This window comes from Lagenorhynchus albirostris, chromosome 19, assembly GCF_949774975.1.
Source record: "Lagenorhynchus albirostris chromosome 19, mLagAlb1.1, whole genome shotgun sequence".
NCBI lineage: Eukaryota > Metazoa > Chordata > Mammalia > Artiodactyla > Delphinidae > Lagenorhynchus > Lagenorhynchus albirostris.
This window is the reverse complement of record NC_083113.1, coordinates 4,499,371-4,522,067: the sequence shown is the minus strand read 5'-3', so window position 1 is coordinate 4,522,067 and position 22,697 is coordinate 4,499,371. Positions and strand designations below refer to the sequence as shown.

The 22,697-nt window shown below is 59.5% G+C and overlaps 3 protein-coding genes across 11 annotated transcripts; 2 read left to right on the top strand and 1 right to left on the bottom strand.

The window, feature by feature from the left end:
• Window positions 1-2,505: 2,505 nt before the first annotated feature.
• On the bottom strand, window positions 2,506-8,529 carry FIZ1 (FLT3 interacting zinc finger 1). 5 transcript variants are annotated; one of them, XM_060130849.1, is made up of 4 exons: window positions 8,499-8,529; window positions 7,475-7,907; window positions 5,624-5,963; window positions 2,506-4,711 (listed from the first exon to the last, which is right to left on the bottom strand). In XM_060130849.1, the coding sequence occupies exons 2-4, from the start codon at window positions 7,822-7,824 to the stop codon at window positions 3,512-3,514; spliced, it is 1,890 nt and encodes a 629-aa protein (XP_059986832.1). In that variant the 5' UTR covers window positions 7,825-7,907; window positions 8,499-8,529; the 3' UTR covers window positions 2,506-3,511. The 5 variants fall into 5 exon arrangements, with proteins under 5 accessions (XP_059986832.1, XP_059986837.1, XP_059986835.1 ...); XM_060130854.1 differs by lacking the exon at window positions 8,499-8,529 and adding an exon at window positions 6,459-6,530 and having other exon boundaries at window positions 7,823-8,150; XM_060130852.1 differs by lacking the exon at window positions 8,499-8,529 and having other exon boundaries at window positions 5,624-6,530; window positions 7,823-8,150.
• On the top strand, window positions 8,289-11,048 carry ZNF524 (zinc finger protein 524). 2 transcript variants are annotated; one of them, XM_060130855.1, is made up of 2 exons: window positions 8,289-8,409; window positions 9,993-11,048. In XM_060130855.1, exon 2 carries the CDS (start codon window positions 10,032-10,034, stop codon window positions 10,815-10,817), a length of 786 nt encoding a protein of 261 aa, XP_059986838.1. In that variant the 5' UTR covers window positions 8,289-8,409; window positions 9,993-10,031; the 3' UTR covers window positions 10,818-11,048. The 2 variants fall into 2 exon arrangements, with proteins under 2 accessions (XP_059986838.1, XP_059986839.1); XM_060130856.1 differs by lacking the exon at window positions 8,289-8,409 and adding an exon at window positions 9,285-9,435.
• Window positions 11,049-12,627: 1,579 nt separating this feature from the next.
• Window positions 12,628-22,693, top strand: ZNF865 (zinc finger protein 865). Of its 4 annotated transcripts, none has more exons than XM_060130829.1 (2): window positions 12,628-12,761; window positions 19,114-22,693. In XM_060130829.1, exon 2 carries the CDS (start codon window positions 19,140-19,142, stop codon window positions 22,281-22,283), a length of 3,144 nt encoding a protein of 1,047 aa, XP_059986812.1. In that variant the 5' UTR covers window positions 12,628-12,761; window positions 19,114-19,139; the 3' UTR covers window positions 22,284-22,693. The 4 variants fall into 4 exon arrangements, with proteins under 4 accessions (XP_059986812.1, XP_059986816.1, XP_059986814.1 ...); XM_060130833.1 differs by lacking the exon at window positions 12,628-12,761 and adding an exon at window positions 12,776-14,918; XM_060130831.1 differs by lacking the exon at window positions 12,628-12,761 and adding an exon at window positions 14,934-16,656.
• The last annotated feature ends 4 nt before the right edge of the window (window positions 22,694-22,697 follow it).

The following is a 22,697-nucleotide window of genomic DNA, read 5'->3' as shown; positions in this document are numbered from 1 at the left end:
TTTTTCCTTGTGAAATATAAGACGTATAGATGAAAGGGGCACGATAAAAACGCACAATTTAACAAATAATTATAAAATAATCACCAGATTAAGAAACGGAATGTTGGCAGCCACCCCACAGCCCATAGAAGGTTCCACCATGTCCCATCCCGAATTTAACCCATCCAACTCCACTGTTCTGAGTTTTATGAAAAAAAAAAAAGTTTTCCTTGCTCTTCTAGATGGCTCACATCCACAAGGCATCCTAAACAATATTACAGTTTAGTTTTGCTTGCTTAAATGTTATAGAAATGGAATGGTACTCTATGTACCTGGTTTCTTGCATCCAGCTTCTTTGTAACTTTCATTCATGTAATTTTGTGCATCTGTACTCATTCGTTCTCTTGCTGTATAGTATTCTATGGCATAATATACCATCATTTATTTATCCACTGTATTGTTGATGAATGTCTTAATCTGTTGGGGCGACTATAACAAAATACCACAGACCAGGTGGCTTATAAGCAATAGAAACGTATTGCTCACACTCTGGAAGCTGGGAAGTCCAAGATCAAGGTGCCAGCACCGTCACCTTCCGGTGAGGGTCCTCTTCCTTGTTCACAAGCGTTCCTTCTTGCTGTGCCCTTACCTGGTGGAAGGGGCTAGGGGTCTCTCTGATGCCTCTTCTATAAAGGCACTAATCCCATTCATGAGGGCTCCACTCTCTTGACTTAAGCACCTTCCAAAGGCTCCACCTCCAAGTACCATCACATTGGGCCTCAGGATTTCTTTTATTTATTTATTTGTGTGTTTATTTATTTATTTATTTATTTATTTATTTATTTATTTATGGGCTGCGTTGGGTCTTGGTTGCTACGCGCGGGCTTTCTCCAGTTGCGGCGAGCGGGGGCTACTCTTTGTTGCGGTGCGCAGGCTTCTCATTGCTGTGGCTTCTCTTGTCGCGGAGCACGGGCTCTAGGTGCACGGGCTTCAGTAGTTGCAGCATGCGGGCTCAGTAGTTGCGGCGCACAGGCTCTAGAGCACAGGCTCAATAGTTGTGGCGCACGGGCTTAGTTGCTCCGCGGCATGTGGGATCTTCCCGGACTAGGGCTCGAACCCATGTCCCCTGCATTGGCAGGCGGAGTCTTAACCACTGCGCCACCAGGGAAGTCCCGGCATTAGGATTTCGACATATGAATTTGGGGTGACACAAACATTCAGCCCAAACCAATGGACATTTGAGTTGTTCTGAGCTCAGGGCTGTACATTTTGTTGCTGTGAATGTTCTTATATGAGTCTCCTGGTGCAGGTGAACATGAGTTTCTCTAGGATTCGTGCCTATCTTTGTCATATGGACATCTTCAGCCTTATTAGAGCATGCCAATCTCCCAAGCGTCTCAAATTTAAGAAGCTCAAGATGGAACTCCTGACCCCTCTAGCCTCCACCCGAACTTGTTCTCTCTCCGTTTTCTGGTCTTAATACAAAGCAGCACCACGCAACCAGTTCCCAGCCCCGCCCCCATTCCTCCCTTTCCATTACGCAGGCGCACACACAACACACGCTCTCATATTCCACCTCCAGAATTCATCTTGGGCTCACCTAGTTCTGTCCATCCCTCTGCTCCAGGTCCCCACACCCCTCTCCTGGTGGACTGCAGTAGCCTCTGCTGCATTCACTCTGCCCCCTCCAGTCCCTTTTCCACTCAGCAGACAGAGGGACCCTTGGAAAGTAAAAGAGTGGTCACATCCCTTCACACTTACAGTCTTGCTTGCCATTGCCCACAAAGCACAGTAAAATGCCCATCTTGGCCCACCAGGGTCTGTGTACCCTGACCCCTGCTTACCTCTCCACCTCATCTCACCCCTCCCTCCCCTCCTGGGCTCATCTAGGTGTCCACCTGGCCGGCCGCTCTTCGACCTTCTGGTCTCAAATCAAATGCGACCTCTGCAGAGAAGCACCCCCCCCAACCTCCTCCCTGCTGGACCACCCCACCTAAGGTGGCACAGCCCAGCCACTCGTTTTCTTAAAGAGTTATTTTGTTCACTGTTGGATCCCCAGAGGGGGTGACAGCACCTGGCACTCGGTAACGGAATGTAATCTAGCCCTTAGGAGACAATCTGAGGGGCCCGCCCATCCTTAGATGGGCGGATCCCAATCTAGGGGAAGGACCTAGCGGCTAAGGTACAAATTTGGTTGCCTGCGAGACAGAGTCTAAGGGGCGGGGCCTCTTCCTAGGGGTAGGACGTCTGTAAAGAGTTTGGTTTTCAGGGGGCGTGTCCTATGGGATTGAAGGTTTCTAGGGGGCATATCCGTCCGTTGGAGGTGGATTTTGTAGTTAAGATGCAGGGTTTCACTTAGATGAGATCTAAACCATCTCTGATATTAAAAGGGTCATGCACCGTCTAAAGGACTCGAAGTTTCTCAGGTGGAAGGAAAGATCTGCCTCTATTTAGGAGGCCTGTCCTGAATCAGAGGGGGAGGAATCCCCACCTACCTAAAGCCAAGGATCAGAAAATGAGACGGCGGTGGCTGACAGGACGAGGTTTATTGGGGTCCAGGAGACACTGGGGAGTGGGATGGGGGCAAGGTCGAGGCTCACAGGGGGAAACCCCCTAGCCAAATCCCCCTTCCCCCTGGGGTTGGGAAGAACACAGAGACAAACTGACAGACATGGAGAGAAAGACCGACAGGTGCTACAGCAGAGTGGGAGGGATACCCCAATGTCCCCCACCTCCCACTCATGAGTTCACATAATGCGGAATGACGTGGACCTGCCCACACGCTAGAGGAAGGGGAGGAGTGCCTGCCGTATGCATTCTAAGGAGGGTGGGGCGCAGGTGGCAACCTGGAGCAGCCCATTCCAGTGGACAGGGCGTGGGGGTATGTGTATCTGGATCAGTCCATCCTACTGGGCGCAGGGATTTTGAACCAGGCTATTCTAGTTTTTTGGGGTGGGGGAGATCATTAGGGTCGATCCATTCCTTAGTAGGGGAGGGAGACCTAATTGGGGAAGGGGTTGAGGGCAGGGGGCGACTACCCTGGTCCTCTTTCCGCATAGGGAGTAAAGTCGGGGGAGTGGAGAGGCAGATTCCGGCTATATCCTTTATCTGGGGGCACCAGTGACTCTGGTGGGTAGCATTGGGAGGGGATCCAGGGAAATCCGGGGACATGGCTCCCCCCCATTCTCCGGATCAAGGTCGTCGGAATGATGGCTCTTAGGGAGAGGGCCAGTCTTCCCTTGGGGGAGGGGTGCCCATCTTTTATTATTTGGGCCCGCAAGATGAGAAGTACTTGTGGAGACCCATTTCTCCCGCAGCTTAGGAGCCTGTTGATTTGGGAGTGCTCAGCACGCATTCCAGGGGCCTGGAGCTGAGGAATCTCTCCGTTTATTCACTGCCCCCCAGCTCAGGGGCCCGTGTCTGGGTCTGGAGGGCCGGGGCCTCCCTCGTGGTCCCTAGGTCCCTTGGCCCGGGCCCTGAGTCCAGCCCTCGGGAGGGGTGGTCTAGCGGAGGGGCGCACGGCCTGGCCACGTCAGTCCATGCCCCGGTGCAGCTTCAGGTGCCTGGAGAGGTTGCTGAGCGTGATGAAGCCCTTGCCGCAGATGTGGCAGGGGAAGGGCCGCTCGGTGCCGTGCAGCAGCCGGTGGCGCTTGAGGTAGCACTCGTGGCGGAAGAACTTGCCGCACTCCAGGCACGGGAACGGCTTCTCGCCCGTGTGCACCAGCACGTGCCGCTCCAGGTCCCGCGGCGAGCGGAACAGCTTCTCGCACTCGGAGCAGCCGAAGATCTTCTTGCCGCGGCCCGAGCCGGACGCAGGCTCCCCAGACGCGGGCTCCCTCTCCGGGGCGGGCGCCGCCGCCTCCTCCGCACCGCCGCCCTCGCCGTGGCTGGCGCGCCGGTGCTCCTCCAGGGCCGCCAGGGCCGCGTAGAGGGCCCCGCAGTGGCCGCAGCCGTAGGTCGCGGGGCGCGAGTGCGCCTCCAGGTGGCTGGCCAGCGCCGCCGCCGACGCGAAGAAGGTCCCGCAGTCGCACTGGTAGAGGGTGTCTTCCGACGGCTCGGCCGCGGCCGCGGGCGCAGGGGCCTCCCCGCCGCTCTCGGGGAGCAGGCCCCCCAGCTCGGGCACGCCGCCCCCGGCGCGGCCCAGGAGCAGCCTGCCGTCCCAGGCCGGCTGAGCCTCGCCCGCCTCCGCAGCGCCGCCCTCGCCGGCCGTCTCGGGCACGGCGCCAGCCCCGGAGACCCAGGCCTGCGCGGGGGGCGCGCCCGGTCCCTGCAGGTCGTGGGTCAGCTTGTGCCTCTCCAGCAGCGCGGGGGCGTTGAAGTCGCGCTCACAGCGCGGACACTTGAAGGGCTTCACGTCGGTGTGCGCAGCCCAGTGGGCTGCCAGCTCGCGGCCCTGGTCGAAGCGCCGCGCGCAAGCACCGCACGCGAACGGGGGCAGTGAGGCCGCCGCCGCGGCCGCCGCCTCCGCCAGCCCCCAGCTCCCCGGGCCCGCGCCTGCCCCCTCTGGGCCCTCTCCGCCGCCAGCCCCCGCGCCCCCGCACACCGAGCAGGGCCCCACGTTGCAGCAGACCGAGCAGGGAGCGCTCAGGGCGGGCAGGCCTGGGCCGGGCTGCAGGGGGGACGGGAGCACCCCACGGTGCTGGCGCTTGAGGTGGCGGCCCAGGCTGGAGCGCGAGGAGAAGCGGAGCTCGCAGACTAGGCAGCAGTAGGGCTTCTCGCCAGTGTGGACGACCTGGGAGGGCAGGAGGAAGAGCCCAGCGTCAGGGCTGAGGGTCTAGCCCGCGGGGCAGATTCTTGGCCTCCCAGAGAGATGCGGAGGAAGCTCCCTGCCAGGTCCACAGGGCCAAGATCTAGCTTCAACCCTCTCATTCTTGTTCTCTGCTTCCGGCCACGTTAGCATGCTTTTGGCCCCTCCAGCCTCAGGATCCTTGCACTTGTTGTTCCCTTTGCCTGGAATGCTGTTCCATGGTGGATTCCTGCTCTTCCTTCAGGCCTCAGCTCAAATATCACCTTGCCCTGACCTCCCCCTCCCCCACTGTGTGGTAGCCCATAGCTCTCCCCTCTTTACTCCTACATATCAGATGGTTATTATTGCCGTTGTTTTAACTTCCTTCCCAACGCTTCTCCTTTCCCAGATCATCCTTGCCTGTGTATCTGCTTTCTTGCTGATTGTCTACCTGGCTATGGACCACTCGCAATGGAATGTAAGTTCTCGGAAGGCGTGGACTTTATTGATTTCACCTTGGTATCCCAGGTGTTGGGAGCAGGGAAAACATTCAATAGGTAATTGCTGAGTAAAGGAATCAAGTACATACGTGGTAAATCTATGTTTAAAAATGGTAACGGAATGATGAGCACAAAGTTGCAGACGCTGGCATATGAGAAGGGGCATGGGAGAGGGGAGGTGCATAGAGGTGGGGCAAATTTACTATGAATGTTTAAGTTCCCGGGTTGGGTGGAGCCTGAAATAGAAACAACTCATGCTTTGACTGGTCAGGGTGCTTCGATGAAGAGGGAAGGAGGGAGGGAGGGAGACAGAAATTTTCTTAGGGGCCAGCTGTCTGTTGCCCATAGTGGGTCCCCGGGGCTCCAAGGGCGAGTCCAGCCCAGGGAGGCCAGCTTGGGGCCGGCCTGCAGGACTCACCTGGTGGTGCAGCAGGCCGGTGGAGTCTCGGAACCCCTTGGGGCAGGCGGAGCAGCGGTAGGGCCGCTCGCCGGTGTGCGAGCGCAGGTGGTTGGCCAGGTTGAAGCTGTGCTTGAAGCCTTTGCCGCAGCGCGGACACGCGTGAGGTTTGAGCGCAGTGTGCCGAGCGAAGTGGCGCCGCAGGTCCGAACGGTAGCGGAAGCTCTTGCCACACTCACTGCAGTGAAACGGGACGCGGGGGGCAACAGCGGGCGGAGCCGGGGCAGGGACCGGGGGCGCTGGCAGCGGGGCGTCATCCATGGTGGCGTGGTGCGAGGGCAGTGGCGGGTGGGGGCTCTCTCTGGAGCGGGGAGACATGGAGTGGGGTGAGGGGGCCACGTCCCCATCAGCCTCCCCCTATCAGGCTCCTTGGACTCACAGACCTGTGAGGCCCGGCCTACTACCTTATAAGCCACGCCCATCTACCCAAGCCACACCTACTGCTCTTTAAGCCCCTCCCACTCTCCTACAACCCCTTCCACCACTCATCTAGCTTCCTAATCACTTCCAAGTCACTTCTATGCCACTGAATGCTTTTAAGCTCTCCCCTTGTGAATGAACTCCCGCCCCGCTCTAAGCCCCGCCGAGTGTGGTTAAACCCCGCCCACTCGTGTTCAGGTCCCGCCTACCCCTTCCAAAGTCTCCATGTTGTTCCTGAAGCCTCTTATATTCCTTGACAAGCCCCTTCCCCTCTGAAAGCCACTCCCACTCTTTTTTGAAGATGAAAGTCATCTTCAGATGAAGATTGACGACAATCTTAGCCAGTGACAGTATGAAAATTTGGGGCTAAGCGCACCTGAGTCAACCTTCCAGGGAGACCAGGCCTAGTCCTGGAACCTTGGATAAAGCCAACTGATTCTCTTTCCATCTGCAAAATAGGAATAATGGGAGGACCTACCTCATGGAGTGGTGGTGAGGACTAAGCAAACTTGTGGCCATGCGTGCGGCGTGCTTACTGACGCCTGTGCACAGCAGAGACTCAACAGGTAAGCTGTTTTGATTACCACTATCTGCAAAGCTCCTCCGAGTTTCCTCTTGAAGTCCCCCATCTCTTCCTCACTAAGATCCGCCTCCTAAACCCCACTCAAGTTTTCCTTTAAACTCAGCCTTTAAGTAAACCCCTTCCTTTCCAAGACCACCTGCCACTCTACCTCTCTTGCCATCTCAGCCCTTCCTCTCTGACACCCTCCTCATCCTAAGTCATTTCACCTGCAATATAAAGACTTGCTATTTCCACTACGACGCCCCAAATTACACGCTTAAACCCCACCCCCTCACTATGTCCACCACTTCCTGAAAGCCACATCCCTAGACAAACTCCACCCCTTCTACTCTAAGCTCCTCCCACCTCCACACTGAACCCCTTTACCCCCCTCAGCCCCAATTAGGACCCTTCAACCTAGGGCCCTCCTACCATTCTCACTGAGCCACGCCCCTTTGTCAAACCGCACCCCTTTGCCTAAGCTCCTCCCACTTTCTACCCACAGTCCCGCCCATTTCCACTCTAAACCACGCCCACCCATTGCTCCGCCCCAGCCACCACTAAGCCCCGCCTCCTCCCCACCCAGTCGCCCGCGGGACTGAGCCCCCCTCCCCAGTCAGCTCGAGGACCCAGGCCCCTAGAGTCGGCCTTTTGTACCCCTCCCCCCTGTCCCTAAAAGGTGCGGCCCCGGGCGCCCGGGGCGGGGGCAGGTCAGGCTAGACCCGCAGTCGGGCGAGTCCACCTTGCTCGTACGGAGCGGGGGTTCTGGAGCCCTGAGGCGGCCCCGGGAGGCCGGGAAAGTCAGTCGGCTTTCCTCTTTAATTACTTACACCTCCCTCTGGGCGCCGACATTTTGGGCAGCGGGGGTAGCGTCACTTCCACCCGGGGGGCCCCTCGACTTCCGCCTCGGCTCCCTTCTCCCCCGCACTCCCCCTTTCTCCCGCCTTCTTGGCTTCCCTCCTCCCCGCCGCCCTCCCTTCTCTCTCTTTCCCGTCCCTTTCCCAGCTACTGGAGGTTCGAGAAGCCAGGGTGGCGCCATCTTGGGTGAGGGCATGGAGAAGGGGCGGGGTTTAGGGTGGCCCCCGGCGCCATACAGACTAAGGGCAAAAGGCTGAGCGCGCGCGGCCTCCCCCCTGCGGTATCGACGCTGGCGGGTGTTAACATAGATGAGGGCTGACATGATTCCCTTTTCGCAGCCTCAGGCTCCTCCTGGGTAGGATGTAGAGTTGCATCAGGAGAAGAGAGAAATCGAAGTTCGCTGATCTGCGATACAGATAGGAGGATAGAGCAGGCTCCATCTTGTGCTTAGGCTTCCCGTGGGCTTTGAAGCTAATCAGGCGCCATGTTAATTACGGGAATGAGGGGCCATTTTCCCGCTCTTTATCCTTTCGGTACCTTTCTTTGATTGGGTCACCCGGCTGGGTGCTTTGTGGGAGGAAAGACATTTCTATGTGCTTGGGATGTGTTGGTGGGGTAATTTCCCGTTCGCGGCTAGCGAGGGCGACGGGTGCGCAGGCGCGGCTTGCCGACGGGGATATGACCGGCTCTTAGGACCCAGCGGGTCCCCTTTGTTCCCCGCGGGCGCGGGCCCGACGGGGAGGGGGAGGGGAGGGAGGGGCCGACCGGCATCCGCTCCGAGGGGCGGGGCAGTCCCGCGCGCGCGCGCCGCCGAGGGGCAGGGCCCCCTCGCCCCCGCCCTTTCCCACGCGCCGGCCCCGCGCCCCCGCGCGCGCACACTCGCGAATCCAGGCGACATGCAAATGAGGTACCCGAGAGGCGGGGGGCCCGGGTGGGGGGAGAGGAGCGGAGGGAGGGGAGGCCCGGGGCCGCGCGCTCCTGGAGCGCGCCCCCCACCTGCTTCTGCTCTTGCGCTCGCTGAAGCGCGCGCGCCGACCTCGCGCCCCGCGGAGCCGGCCCGCCTGGGCGCGCGCGCGCAGACCCCCTTCCTGGCGGCCCTCGCCGTCCGCGGCCCGGCGCCGTTCATTGGCCGCCGCCCCCGCAGGGCCCGCCCCGCGCGGTCGGTGCTCACGGGCGCGCGCCTGCACCGGGGTGGAGGAGGGCGGGGGTCAGGGGCACCGTTCCAGAGACCCGTGTTCTAGTCCAGGCAACCCCAACCGAGCGAGCCGTGTGATCATGGAAAAGTGGCTGCCGTTCTCTGGACCTTAATCTGTGTGCTTGTTCCAGTGGGGTGCAGTGGCACCTGTAACCCCTAATCCTAACTGCACCTGTGCTCTCCTCCCCCTGCACTTTATTACTCCCCAGTCCCATGGTCCCAGGCTTTGCTGCTGATGGTGGTGTTGGTGATGGTAGTTCATTTGGTGCTTACTATATATATGCCGACCAACAACCCTGCTGTATCCATTTTACAGAGGTGGAAACTGGCTCAGATAGGCAAAGCCACTTGTTAATGAACGGTAGAGCTGGATTCAAGCGCAGGACTAAGGGACCTGTGATGTCCCTTGGGTCCATTACTTCCCACTCCCTGGGCCGTTGGGGTCCATGAGATTAAGTCTTGGCCCTGCCACGTACCGCCAGAGGGAGCTGGGGCAACTGATTTCACTTTCCTGTGCCTTGGTTTCCCCATTTGCAAAATGGGCGTGATATACCCTTATTCAGAGAGTTGGTGTGAGGTTTAGCTGCTCACCGTGATAATAAGAGCTAATATCTCCTAAGCACTTCCGTGTACTGAGCACTTTATGTGCGAGTAGGTGGAAGTATTTATCCTGTTTTGCAAAAGGCTTAGCTGAAGCTCAGAGAGGTGAGCACCTTGCCCAAGGGCACTACACAAAGAGTAAGTAACAGACTCAGGAATCGAACCCAGAACCTCTGGCTCCAGAGCCCACACTCTTTAACAGCTCTGATATATGTCCACATCCACAACTTAGGGGCAAACATCACCTGGGACCAATCCCTTTCTTCTTCCAGTCCTGACCCCCCTTCTCTCCCTCTGTCACTTCTGTCAGAAGGAGGGACAAAAACATTTCTGAGGCCTCTGTAGCTCTTCTGTTTGATGGGTTCTCTGTTTTGAGGATCGAAATACTCGCCTGCACCCTCAGTTGGACTCTATCCTCCTTGGAAGATTTTTCTGTATTTTGGCTCAAGTTGACCCTGAATGTCTAGGAGGGGTTAGGGAGGTCTGGGAGACACCTGTGGGGCTCAGGGCAGTGCCTGTTTACCAACTGGTACAGGATTATCTTACTATTTTACCCACTAGTGTGGCTTTGTGCGTCCAAGTGAATGTTGGCCGCGCCCAGGTCGACAGACTCGGACCCAGGGATGGCGAGGATTTGGGGGACAAGGGCGCTCCATACCCTCCTGCACTGACGGCTACCCCTTCTCTCCTCTTAGCCCGGCTCCAGTGCCCAGACCCAAGCCCCCCACTGCTCAATGGACACGCCCAGCCCAGACCCGTGGCCTTCGCCTTTGCCCGGGGAAGAAGAGAAACCTCTGGCCTTACCTCCTTCTGTTCCCCGGGGCCGCCGAGGCCGACGTCCCGGGGGGGGCACCTCCTCGAATCGGACTCTTAAGGCCTCCCTCCCTCGCAAGCGGGGCCGCCCCCCCAAGTCGGGGCAGGAGCCGCCACTGGCACAGGGGGTGACAGCCCCGGTGGGCAGCGGCGGTGGCAGTGACCTCCTGTTGATCGATGATCAGGGTGTGCCCTACACAGTTTCTGAAGGGTCAGTAGCAGGCGGGCCTGAGAGCTCTGGCCCTAAGAAGGCCCCGCACTTTTGCCCGGTGTGCCTTCGGGCCTTCCCCTACCTCTCCGACCTGGAGCGCCACAGTATCTCACACTCAGAGCTGAAGCCGCACGAGTGCAAGGATTGCGGCAAGACCTTCAAGCGGTCCAGCCACCTGCGGCGGCACTGCAACATCCATGCCGGCCTTCGGCCCTTCCGCTGCCCGCTCTGCCCCCGCCGCTTCCGAGAGGCGGGCGAGCTGGCCCACCACCACCGCGTCCACTCCGGGGAGCGCCCCTACCAGTGCCCTGTCTGCCGGCTGCGCTTCACCGAGGCCAACACGCTCCGGCGCCATGCCAGGCGCAAGCACCCCGAGGCCATGGAGGCACCCCTGGGTCCTCGGGACCCAGGACCTGAACCACCGTGGGACGACGAGGGTATCCCGGCCACGGCAGGGGCCGATGAGGAGGAGCTGGAGGGGAAAGAGCTGGCTTGACCCCCACCCCCGGCCACTGCTCCCCAGGCCAGGTTTAGAGCCGGGCGCTCAGCTGGCACTGAACCTGGGCAGGGAAACTGGGACACATTCTTGTCTGGTAGTCTTCCTGTTGTGGGAGAAGGTCGAGGGTGAGGACGTCCACTTCCGGGTCCTGCAGTCTTCTGCCACCCTCCCTCGGACTGACAGGCCTGTGGAGGCAGGGGCTGTGGAAATAAATATCTGCCTACTGGCTTCCTGTGTGTGTTCCGTGATGATCCCAGGGCTGGCGCCCCTCTTCTCCTCCCTTCAAATGTCCTTCCCCGCTGCACCACCCCCTTGTCATGTGCCTCGTTAGCTTGGCGCTAAAGACTGGCTTGGGGGAAGACTTTGACGCTTCTCCCATCTCCAGTGGACCTCAAAGCACTCCCTCTAAAGATCCACTCTTAACATTGAACCTTCTGTGCAAACGTGACTCTAGGTCCCCCGCCAACCCCCGGCGCCGTTCTAACCAGATTCCCGGAAATTCTGCAGCCATCACTTTGGCCCATCTCTGTCCTGGCACTGTTTGCAGAGAAACACTGAGTTGAGGGTTGTGTGCGGGAGTAACCACTTTGGTAGGGCCGGAGAGGCGGGGCTAAGGACTCATGAGGCGGGGCTGAGGCTGAGGGGCGAGGCTTGTAGGGCAGTTAGGTGAGAACTGTGGGCAGGGCTGGCTGAGAGCTGGCTTGGGGCTTAAGGAGGTGTAAGGGTTGACGGGCAGAAATTGAGAGCATTTAGAGAATGGATAGCGTTTATCTGAGGGGAGGGGTTTCAAGGGGAAACTGCAGGAGAGCAAGGTGTTAGGAGAGGTAGGACTTGAACTGTTAAGATGCTGAGAGGTGGGTATGACTGCTATGCAGGCCAAGGGGAGAAAAGGGGGTACCTAAGAGAAGTAACGAAGGAAAGCCCCTGAGGGAGGGGGCGCTTAGGAGGAAGAGCTGAATAGAATCGGGCTTAGCTGCTTGAGGTGGGGCCGAGTTAGGGGCGAGGTTTACAGAGAGTGTACGAGAGGGACCATGTAAGGTGTGGTAAAGCTGTGGTTCGAAACTTCAGCCTGCATCAGAATCACCTGAAGGGTATTTTAAAACCCAGGTCCTTAGGCCCTACCCCCAGGGTCTCTGATTCAGGAAGTCAGAGGCAGGGGGATCTGAGAATTTACATTTCTAACAAATTCCCTGGTGATGCCAATGCTGCTGGTCTCCAAACCATACTTTGAGACCCACTGACTTCAGAGAACGCTTTGGAAGTTCGAGGCAGAATGAATTTAGCATGAAAGTCATGAGAGAGGTGGGACTTAAATAGTATGGACGGAAGGGGCGGGGCTTAGACGCAGGGGCGTGGTTCTGCCTAAGGAGCTCTGAGAGGAGGGGCTTATGAGGGAGAGCTGGAGTTCTAGAGATTAGGAGATTGGAGGCGGGAAGAACAGGGTAAACTTCACGGGGCTGGGTCGAGGAGGACGGATTCAGACGACGGGTGGGGATTATTATAATTAACATCTGAAATAGGCGTGATTCGGGGACCAGGGCGGGGCTTAAATGTGAAATTTACATGAGGGGCGTGGCTTAACCGGATGTCCGGAGGATGTGGGCGGTGTCCTAAGAAGAGGCGGGCGCACAGGACGCAGGCGCACTATGCTCAGCTCGCCCACAGGAAGCGGCTGGGTCTTCCCCCGCCCGCTGTCCCGTGCCAACGCGCAGGCGCACTTCCCCTTCCCGGTCGCCGCCGCCGCCTCCTCTTTCCGCTGCTCCACTCCGGCGCCGCGGAGACGGGCGCGATTTCCGCTTCCGGGCGGGCGGGCAGGCGGGCGGCGCGGGGCTGCCGGGGAGGGGGAGGGGGCGGCACTTCCGGTCGGGCCCTCGGGTCTCCCCGGAGCGGCGGCGCCTCCTCCGCCTCCTCGGCTTCCTCCCGGCGGAGACCCCGGCGCCGGTGAGTGACGGGGCGCGTGGCCCGGGGTCCCGGGGGCAACGTGGGCGGGGGGCCCCGCCCTGGCCCGCCCTGGTCCCCAGAACGTTCCCATCACTGCTTCTCCCGCTGAGCCCGCGCCAGGGGCCCCCCAGTGACTGCTCCCCCGAAAGACTACTCCAGATATCTCCCCATTAATGCCCCCATGTAGGACAGCTGCCAGAGCGCCCTCATTCGTGGCGATGCCCCCAACTGCTGCCAGGGCCCCCCACTGAGGCTTTCTCATAGGATCTCTTCTACATACCCCCCCCACCCCGTCATTGCTTCCTCCAGGACAGCCCCCAAAATGCCACCGGCATTGCCCGTCCCCATGCAGGGCAGCTGCCCGTGAACCCTCCCTTTAGTATCCCCTGTAGGTTGCCTCCGAAGAGTGTGGCATTAGTGCTTTACGGCAGATCTGTCTCCCATTATTTCTGTCTACACACAACAGCCCCCAAAGCTCCTAGCCAGCGCCCCCCCCCAAAACGCCCCCTTCATTAGTGTAAAAATACTTTGCATTCTGGTCAGTGGCCAAGAATGCCTTCTTTCCTTCTCCAGTTCCCCCCCAGTAATTCCCCTTGAGAATAATCCTTTCAATCGCCGACACCCCTCACCCGCCCCCCCCCCCCAAACAGCTCCGTCTAGAGTTGTGCTCTCACACCCACATCCTCTCCCCCTTTAGGTAGAAATAGCTGCCAGTTTAGCCCCAGGCTCCCATGAAACACTCTCACCCCACCCTCCTCCGGGTCAGCTCCTGTCTGCCGTGTTCCCACAGAGCAGTGCCCTACGTGATGCTGTCTTCCCCTGCCCCTGGCAGCTCTCATCCTGACCTTCCACTTCTCACTCCCTTCTCACTCCCTTCTCCTGGACTCCCTGAGGAAGACTCCCAGCTCCACTAGGGCATGACTTCTTTTTTCCCTAGACATTCATTCATTCGCTCTTTGCAGAATGAATATTCACTGTTCTAGGTCTAGGATGTACATCCATGAAAGAGAGAGACACACACAGTTTTTGTTTTGTGGGTCTTTACAGTCTAGTTGAGGAGACAGATCAAAAGCAAGCAAACAAACAAGACCAATGCTGTCTTCTGGGTTTTCTGAGTCTTATGAGCTACTTCAGAGATGAAACCTGAATTGGCAGAGGCAACTTCACCATGTAAAGATGTGGGTGAACTGTTCCAGGCATCCAGGCAGAGGGAGAGCACGTGCAAAGGCCCTGAGGTGGCTGCGATCGTGATGATCAGAGGGGCGGCAGGGGAGGCCAGTGAGGTTGGAGCAGAGGAATTGAAGGGAAGAATGAGGGGAGAGAAGATTTGATCTCATAGGGCCTTAGAAGTGAGGGCATTGTGATCAGTCACCTGGCCTTTGTTACCTCTACAGAGCCCAGAATGTTCTACATTTGTTCATTCTTTCCTTTGTTCAACAACTGTTTAATGAACACCTATACACACTGGGGATGCAGCAGAGAACAAAACAGACAAAATCCCCTGTCTTGGTGGAGTGTATATGCCAGTTCATGGGGCACAAAATTAAAAAGCAAACTACAAATGTTTGTGTGAAGAAAATACAGTAGGATAAGGGCATAGAGTTACAGGGGCTGTGGTGTCAGAGGGCATGGCAGGAAGGCCTCTTTCAAGAGATTCCTGTGATCCTCTTGTCACCCACCCCCAGAAAGCCACACACCAGAAAGTTACACCTGTGTGTAAACTCCTCTCTTGGACAGCTGTGGCCCACCAGGGGGCTGCCTTACTGCTCCCCTCCCCCGAGAGTGAAATGGTTACAAGGATGAGCCCTGGATCCCACCAGCTGTCGTATCTCTGAGCAAACTATTCCCTATTTCCCAGGCTTCATTCATTCACTTATTTAACAAATACTTGAGACAGGCCCTGTTCTAGGTCCTGGGCATAGAGCAGTGAACAAAACAGGTACAAAATCTTGACTGCTTGGACCCCGCCTCCTAGAGTGGGAGCCCAACAGCAAGAAGACAGACAAACAGACCATATGGTTTGTCAGATGATGCTGACAGGAAAGGAGAAAAAGGAAGAAGGCTGGGGTGAGCAGGAATGTTGGTTTGAGTGACAGGTTACAGTGGTCTTGGAGTACCTCACTGAGAAGACAGCATCTGAGCAAAGACGTGGAGGAGGTGAGGGAGCAAGAGCCTTCCAGGCAGAAGCAACAGCCAGTGCAAAGGCCCTGGGGCAGGAATAGAGCTGGCACGTTGGTGGAGCAGCCAGGAAGCTGCTGGAGCTGTGGAGGTCATCTCTGACGCGCTTTAAGATGGTGTCACTGAAGGTTTTGAGTGGAGGAGTGACAGTGACATGGTTTGGCCTTAGTCCTCCTGTCTACTAAATGTGAACAGTAGTAATGCTTACCTTATGAGTCTGTTGTGAGGTCTGCTTGAGACAAGCCACATTAGACACCTAGTGCAGTGCTTGTTAGCATTCAGTAAATGCCAGTGGCTAGTCCTGGGGCTGAGTGCCAGGGAAGTGGATGGGGCAAAGTATCTTTCCAGTATAAGGTGGAGAGAGGGCTTTCCTTTATTTTGGAGAGAGACATACGCGAAGACAGCATGGGAATTCCCTGGCGGTCCAGTGGTTAGGACTCCACTGCTGTGGGCCCGGGTTCGATCCCTGGCTGGAGCTAAGATCCCACAAGCCACGCAGTGCGTCCAAAAAAAAAGGAAAGATAGGATGTTGTAAGGGTAACAGCGCGTACTCTGGAACCCCACTGCTTGCCTTCAACTCCTGGCCTTGCCACTTGTTAGTGGTATGACTTTAGGAGATTAATTGACCTCTCTGGCCTTCAGTCTCTTCCTCTGTAAAATGGGGTTAATAATCCTAACCATCTTCTAGGGTTATTGGGAAGATTCATTGAGTCGACACATGTAAAGGATCTAGGAGGGTACTGGACATGTAAAAAGCACTTGGTTCAGTGTTACATGTTACTATATGTTACTGCTATTGTTATTACAGACATAGAGTTTCATCACAAGGCAGCTTTGTTGTACCAGAATGGCCCACAGGTCCTGGCATCAGAGAGACCTGGAATCTAATACTTGCTTTCCCCTCCACTGGCCACATGACCTTAGGGAAATGACCCCCACTTCTCCTCAGTTTCCCTACGTATAAAATGGGTCCAGTAATGGTACAGCACTATTATGAGGCATCAAGGTGATGGTACGTGTGAAACTGGTCAAACAATAAACACGAGTTGTCATGATTGTGATTGCGGTTGCTGTGGGACTCCGGCCCCTTGGGGGCGGTTCCCCCCATTGCACCACTCTGTGCATGAAATCCATGGCACGTCTCCCCTTAGAAAGATAGCAGTTTGAGGCTTGGGTCCCCTGAGAAAGGAAGTGTCTCTCATTTACCATTGGAAATAGTTGTGAGCCTGAGCAGTTGTGTCCCCCAGTAACACCCACTGTGCCTCTCCCAGCAGCAGTCCTTCAGCATCTGCCCACCTGCCCTTGGGGCCCTCTTCGTAACCTCACTTCCACCAGAATTCATTCTCCTGGGAACACCCTGCCAATATTAGCTCCATCTCCACTAAATGTCCCCCTTCCTCCCTCAGGTAGTTCTGGTCAGCATAGTCTCATCCCGTCACTCATTCAACAAATATGTATCAGTAGACACTTACAGCTATAAATTTATCTCTGAGCACAGCTTTAGCTGCATCGCCTGTTTTGGTATTTTGCTTTTCCATTTCTTGTTCATCTAATTTTCCTTGTGATTTCATTGTAGACCCCCTGGTGATTTGGGAGGGCGCTGTTTAATTCCCACATTTCAGCAAATATTTATCAAGTACCCACACTGTGCCAGGTGCTGTGCTAGGTGCTAGGGGCCCAGTGGTGAACAAGACAGGCCAAGTCTTCACTGTCTTAGGTGAGGAGGCCAGACAGTAAATACACAGCAAAGGAAATATATGCAATAAGTTGGTGGCAATGACTGTGGTGAAAAAAATGCAGCAGGATGAGGGGCTGGTGAGTGGTGGGGTTAGAGGTATTCCCTCTCTTGGAGATAACATCTGAGCAGAGACCTGAAGGAGGCACGGGAGGGAGCCTTGAGGTCTGGGGAAGAATGTTCCAGGCAAGAGGGAACGGCCTCACCACATCACTTCTCCATCTGTTCAGGATGGTAAATACCTCCCCCAGCCACTTGGCCCCTTCTATGAATGCCCCTCATAATGCAGAGAGCACCCACAAATGAGGCTCCTGTCCCCATAGTTCCACCCTCCCCTTCGTCCTCCTCAGGGAACAATCCTGTATGTGTGTGTGGTGGTGGTGGTGGTAGTGGTGGGGTCCAGCCACAAACTTGCTCTGTGACCTTGGCCAAGTCACTTGCCCTCTCTGTGCCTCTGTTTTGTCAAATGGGGATAACAACAGTCCCCGTGTCAGTCTCATAGAACTGTGATGGGGATTCAGTGAGTTAGTGTGCGTGACCTGCTTGGACGGGTGCTGGCCTGTGGGAAATGCCCCAGCAGAGCTAGCTGTTAACATGTGCTCTGATGGAGGCGAGCCAGGGTGGGGCTTCCTTCCTGGGACCCCCTCCTCCCATGCCCCCACCGTAGCACCCTAACTGCTCCCCTACTCCCTGCACCCTTCCTCCATGTACTTTCTCTCTGTCCCCCAGCCCAGCCCAGTACCGTCTCCCAGACTCAGGTTCTGCCCACAGGCTTCCACAAGCACCCAGGCACTCCTCTGCTGCTTCCGGAGATCAGCTTAACTAGGGAAGTGTGAAGGCCATAGGATGTTGAGTCTCATCCAGGGACACCCAGAGCTGGAGGCTAAAAATACTGACCTCCGGGCAGGTGTGGAAGAGACACTCACCTTTCACCTGTCTGGGGAGACAGTCAGCCAGATGGATGGGGGTTGATGGGCCCTGGCGTTGGTAGACCCCACTGCCCCCCTGTGGTGGGCTGGGCGCAGAGCCAGCGAAGGGGGATGGCGGCCAAGAACCGTGGCAGACCTTGCGGGCCCTTCTCCCACTGGCCTTCCACCCGCTTAGTGGAGGCGTTGCCCGAAGTCCCTGGCGGGTCTGAGGCTCAGATCAGTCGCAGGAGACGAGGTTGGGGGGTGGGCAGGCAGGCATGGACAGCTGCAGCCTGCAGTGGGAAGTCCTGTAAAGGAGGTGCCCAAAGAGTAACTGCCACCCTGGACAGGGCAGGAACCCCGCCCCCCCAGGGGCAAGGACAGGAACCCACACTCCCGGAGCATCTGCCGTCAGGCTCCTCCTAGGTGTGCGATGTCACTGAAGGTACAGATAGCTCCAGGGGCTGAATGAGCTCTGCCAATGGCTGTTTCCTTACCTCCTATTTCAGCCCCCTTAAGCCCCCCTGCCTTCTGGGGGTCACCGCCCCCTTGTAGAAGTGGAGAGGGTATGGGTCAGGAAGGAGACGGGACTTGAACCCAGGGCCAGGGCCCACGTGTTTCCTGCTGTGTCAGGCTGCCCAGCTGCGCTGCTGTGAGTTGTTCTCCCCAGGCAAGCAAAGTCTCTTTCCTACCTAGTAAGAATAGTAAAAGAATGCCCCCTCCCCACACTGGCTTCATTCCAGCTGTCCTCGTGTGTCCTGACTTTCTCTTTGTGCTCCTAGCAGTGGGAGTGATAACTAGAGTCCCGTCCAGTGTGCCGGGAAGCACCCACCGACACACATAGCTTGCTGGGTCCTCACAGCAGCCCTGTGAGGTAGGGATGTGTAGGTGAGGAAATCCAGGCACAGAGAGGAGCTTGTCCTTGGTCACACAGCTGGAGAATGGCAGGGCTTAGGTTCAGATCTGGCATTCTGGCTCCAGAGGCCACCCTCTTAACCGCTCTGATGGAAACTTATCATTTGACAAAGGCAAAACCTGAGGGGATTGAGAGCAGGGGGCTGGGGATAGTGTGTGTGTGTTGGGGGTGAGGGGGCTACAGAGCAGAGGGCCTGGGCAGACCCAGAGTGGAGGCCTGAGAGAGTGTGCACAAGGGAGAGAGAGCAGAAGCCAGGGATGCTGGAAGAACTAGAATCTGAGGAGAGGAAGTGGGGGCCTGCAGGGTCTGCAGGGTGGATAGAGATGTGTGAGAAGCCTAGAAAAAAGGGGAGAGAGAGAAGGCATCCGAGAAACAGCAGGGAGACGAGGAGCGAAGAGGACTCAGAAAAGGGACAGGCCATGGGGGAGAGGTCAGTGGGGCCAGCGGAGCCAAGAGGAAGGCTGGCCTGTGGGGTGGAAGGACAGAGGGACGGGTGAGCAAGGCCGGACGAGGAGGGAGCGGATCTCGAGCCGGTGGGTGTGCGTCTTCCAGTGCCCGCAGCTGGGGGACCCCGCGCGAGGCCCTGCCTCCTCAGCCCCGTCCTCCTCTCTGCAGGGTCCCCCATCTCCCACCCGCCCAGGATGGAGGCCAACGCAGCGGGCAGCGGCGCCGGGGGCGGCGGGAGCAGCGGCCTAGGGGGCGAGGACGGGGTTCACTTCCAGAGCTACCCCTTCGACTTCCTGGAGTTCCTCAACCACCAGCGCTTTGAGCCCATGGAACTGTACGGGGAGCACGCCAAGGCAGTGGCGGCGCTGCCCTGCGCCCCCGGGCCCCCGCCGCAGCCGCCGCCCCAGCCGCCACCCCCGCAGTACGACTACCCGCCCCAGTCCACCTTCAAACCCAAGGCCGAGGTGCCCTCCTCATCCTCGTCGTCCTCGTCGTCCTCTTCGTCGTCGTCCTCCCAAGCCAAGAAGCCCGACCCGCCCCTGCCGCCCGCCTTCGGGGCGCCCCCTCCTCCGCTCTTCGATGCCGCCTTCCCGGCCCCGCAGTGGGGCATCGTCGACCTCTCGGGACACCAGCACCTGTTCGGGAACCTGAAGCGTGGAGGGCCGGCAACCGGGCCGGGGGCGACGCCGGGGCTAGCTGCCCCCACGGGGACGCCCGGGCCGCTCCCCGCGCCCTCGCAGACGCCGCCGGGCCCCACCGCGGGGGCGGCCTGCGATCCAGCCAAGGACGACAAGGGCTACTTCCGGAGGCTGAAGTACCTGATGGAGCGGCGCTTCCCCTGCGGCGTGTGCCAGAAGTCCTTCAAGCAGTCCTCGCACCTGGTCCAGCACATGCTGGTGCACTCGGGGGAGAGGCCATACGAGTGCGGCGTCTGCGGCCGCACCTACAACCACGTCTCCAGCCTCATCCGCCACCGCCGCTGCCACAAGGACGTGCCGCCGGCCGCGGGGGGCCCGCAGCAGCCAGGCGCCCCACTCCCACCGCTGGGCCTGCCCGCGCCCGCCGCCGCCGCCGCCCCCACCTCGGCGTCCTCCGGACCCCCGGCCACGCCCGCCGCCCCCGCCGACGGCAACGCGACCCCCGCCGCCCCTGCGGGTCTGGGGGTACCCCCTCCGGCGGCGGCGGCGACAGGGGGCGGCGACGGCCCGTTCGCCTGCACGCTCTGCTGGAAGGTGTTCAAGAAGCCCAGCCACCTGCACCAGCACCAGATCATCCACACGGGCGAGAAGCCCTTCTCGTGCTCCGTGTGCAGCAAGAGCTTCAACCGCAGGGAGAGCCTCAAGCGGCACGTGAAGACGCACTCCGCCGACCTGCTGCGCCTGCCCTGCGGCATCTGCGGGAAGGCCTTCCGCGACGCTGCTTACCTGCTCAAGCACCAGGCGGCCCACGCGGGCGCGGGCGCGGCGGGGCCGAGGCCCGTGTACCCCTGCGACCTGTGCGGCAAGTCCTACTCGGCGCCCCAGAGCCTGCTGCGGCACAAGGCTGCCCACGCCCCGCCCGCGGCCCCCGACGCGCCCAAGGACGCGACGGCCTCTGTCCCGCAGCCCCCGCCCACCTTCCCCTCGGGACCCTACCTCCTACCCCCCGACCCCCCGGCCACAGACAGCGAGAAGGCGGCGGCGGCCGCGGCGGCGGTGGTGTACGGCGCCGTGCCCGTCCCGCTCCTGGGCGCTCACCCGCTGCTGCTCGGCGGGGCCGGTACCAGCGGGGCTGGAGCCTCGGGCGCCAGCGTCCCCGGCAAGACGTTCTGCTGCGGCATCTGCGGGCGCGGCTTCGGGCGCCGCGAGACGCTGAAGCGCCACGAGCGCATCCACACGGGCGAGAAGCCACACCAGTGCCCGGTGTGCGGGAAGCGCTTCCGCGAGTCCTTCCACTTGAGCAAGCACCACGTGGTGCACACCCGCGAGCGGCCCTACAAGTGCGAGCTGTGCGGCAAGGTCTTCGGCTACCCGCAGAGCCTCACCCGCCACCGCCAGGTGCACCGGCTCCAGCTGCCCTGCGCCCTGGCCGGGGCCGCTGGCCTCCCCGCCAGCCAGGGCGCGACGGGGTCCTGTGGCCCGGGCGCTTCGGCCACGTCCGGGGGCGCCGCCGATGGACTGAGCTATGCCTGCTCGGACTGCGGCGAGCACTTCCCGGACCTCTTCCACGTCATGAGCCACAAGGAGGCGCACATGGCGGAGAAGCCGTACGGCTGCGACGCCTGCGGCAAGACGTTCGGCTTCATTGAGAACCTTATGTGGCACAAGCTGGTCCACCAGGCTGCTCCCGAGCGCCTGCTCCCGCCCGCGCCCGGCGGCCCCCAGCCCTCGGATGGCTCCAGCAGCACCGATGCGGCCAACGTGCTGGACAACGGGCTGGCCGGGGAGGTGGGAGCGGCCGTGGCGGCGCTGGCAGGGGTGTCTGGGGGTGACGATGCGAGTGGGGCGGCGGTGGCCGGGGGCGGCGGGGCTGCTGGTGCGGGCCCCGAGCGCTTCAGTTGTGCCACGTGCGGCCAGAGCTTCAAGCACTTCCTGGGCCTCGTGACTCACAAGTACGTGCACCTGGTGCGGCGGACCCTGGGCTGCGGCCTCTGCGGCCAGAGCTTCGCGGGTGCCTACGACCTGCTCCTGCATCGCCGCAGCCACCGGCAGAAGCGGGGCTTCCGCTGCCCGGTGTGCGGCAAGCGCTTCTGGGAGGCGGCCCTGCTGATGCGCCACCAGCGCTGCCACACGGAGCAACGGCCCTACCGGTGCGGCGTGTGTGGCCGAGGCTTCCTGCGCTCCTGGTACCTGCGGCAGCACCGCGTGGTGCACACGGGCGAGCGGGCCTTCAAGTGCGGCGTGTGCGCCAAGCGCTTCGCGCAGTCGTCCAGCCTGGCGGAGCATCGGCGGCTGCACGCGGTGGCCCGGCCCCAGCGCTGCGGCGCCTGCGGCAAGACCTTCCGCTACCGCTCCAACCTGCTGGAGCACCAGCGGCTGCACCTGGGCGAGCGCGCCTACCGCTGCGAGCACTGCGGCAAGGGCTTCTTCTACCTGAGCTCCGTGCTGCGCCACCAGCGCGCACACGAGCCGCCGCGGCCCGAGCTCCGCTGTCCCGCCTGCCTCAAGGCCTTCAAGGATCCTGGCTACTTCCGTAAGCACCTGGCGGCTCACCAGGGCGGCCGGCCCTTCCGCTGCTCCTCCTGCGGTGAGGGTTTCGCCAACACCTATGGCCTCAAGAAACACCGCCTGGCCCACAAGGCCGAGGGCCTCGGGGGGCCTGGAGCAGGGACGGGCACCTTGCCCGGGAAGGATGCCTGACCAGGGCGGGGGGGTGCTTCCCATCTGCCACTCCAATCAGGTGTCCTTTTCCGGACTCGCCCCTTCGGGAGGCTGATCGGACTCCTTCCCCTCCTCTCTTTGTCCCATCCATCCTTCGGAACTTCAGACAGACTAGCCTCCTTCAAGGCCCATGTCATGCAAACTCAAGACTGAACCACTCCCATCTGGACCTCTCTGGCCCCCTTCTCCTCCTATCAGACGCTGAACTTGATCCTCCGTCCAACCCCGTTTTGTAACCCTCATCAGTCCCCTGCCCCAGCAGCTGTTCAGTCCCCCAATCAGCTTGGTGGAGATGGGCCTGAACAGCCCTTCCCCCTTCCTTTGGAATCTGGCCGGACAGTGGAGTACAAGCAGCTTGGGAGGGCACGGGGGGACTGGGCGCTCTTGGTTTGT

Excerpts from the sequence above, each read along its gene's own strand:
- FIZ1 (XM_060130849.1), bottom strand. The coding sequence starts at position 7,824 with ATGTCAGCCCTCATCTATGTTAACACCCGCCAGCGTCGATACCGCAGG. Across the intron at positions 5,964-7,474 it reads GTCGGCGCCCAGAGGGAGGT|AGAGAGCCCCCACCCGCCAC; the intron begins GTAAGTAATTAA and ends TCCCCGCTCCAG. Across the intron at positions 4,712-5,623 it reads CCGGCCTGCTGCACCACCAG|GTCGTCCACACTGGCGAGAA; the intron begins GTGAGTCCTGCA and ends CTGCCCTCCCAG.
- ZNF524 (XM_060130855.1), top strand. The coding sequence starts at position 10,032 with ATGGACACGCCCAGCCCAGACCCGTGGCCTTCGCCTTTGCCCGGGGAA.
- ZNF865 (XM_060130829.1), top strand. The coding sequence starts at position 19,140 with ATGGAGGCCAACGCAGCGGGCAGCGGCGCCGGGGGCGGCGGGAGCAGC.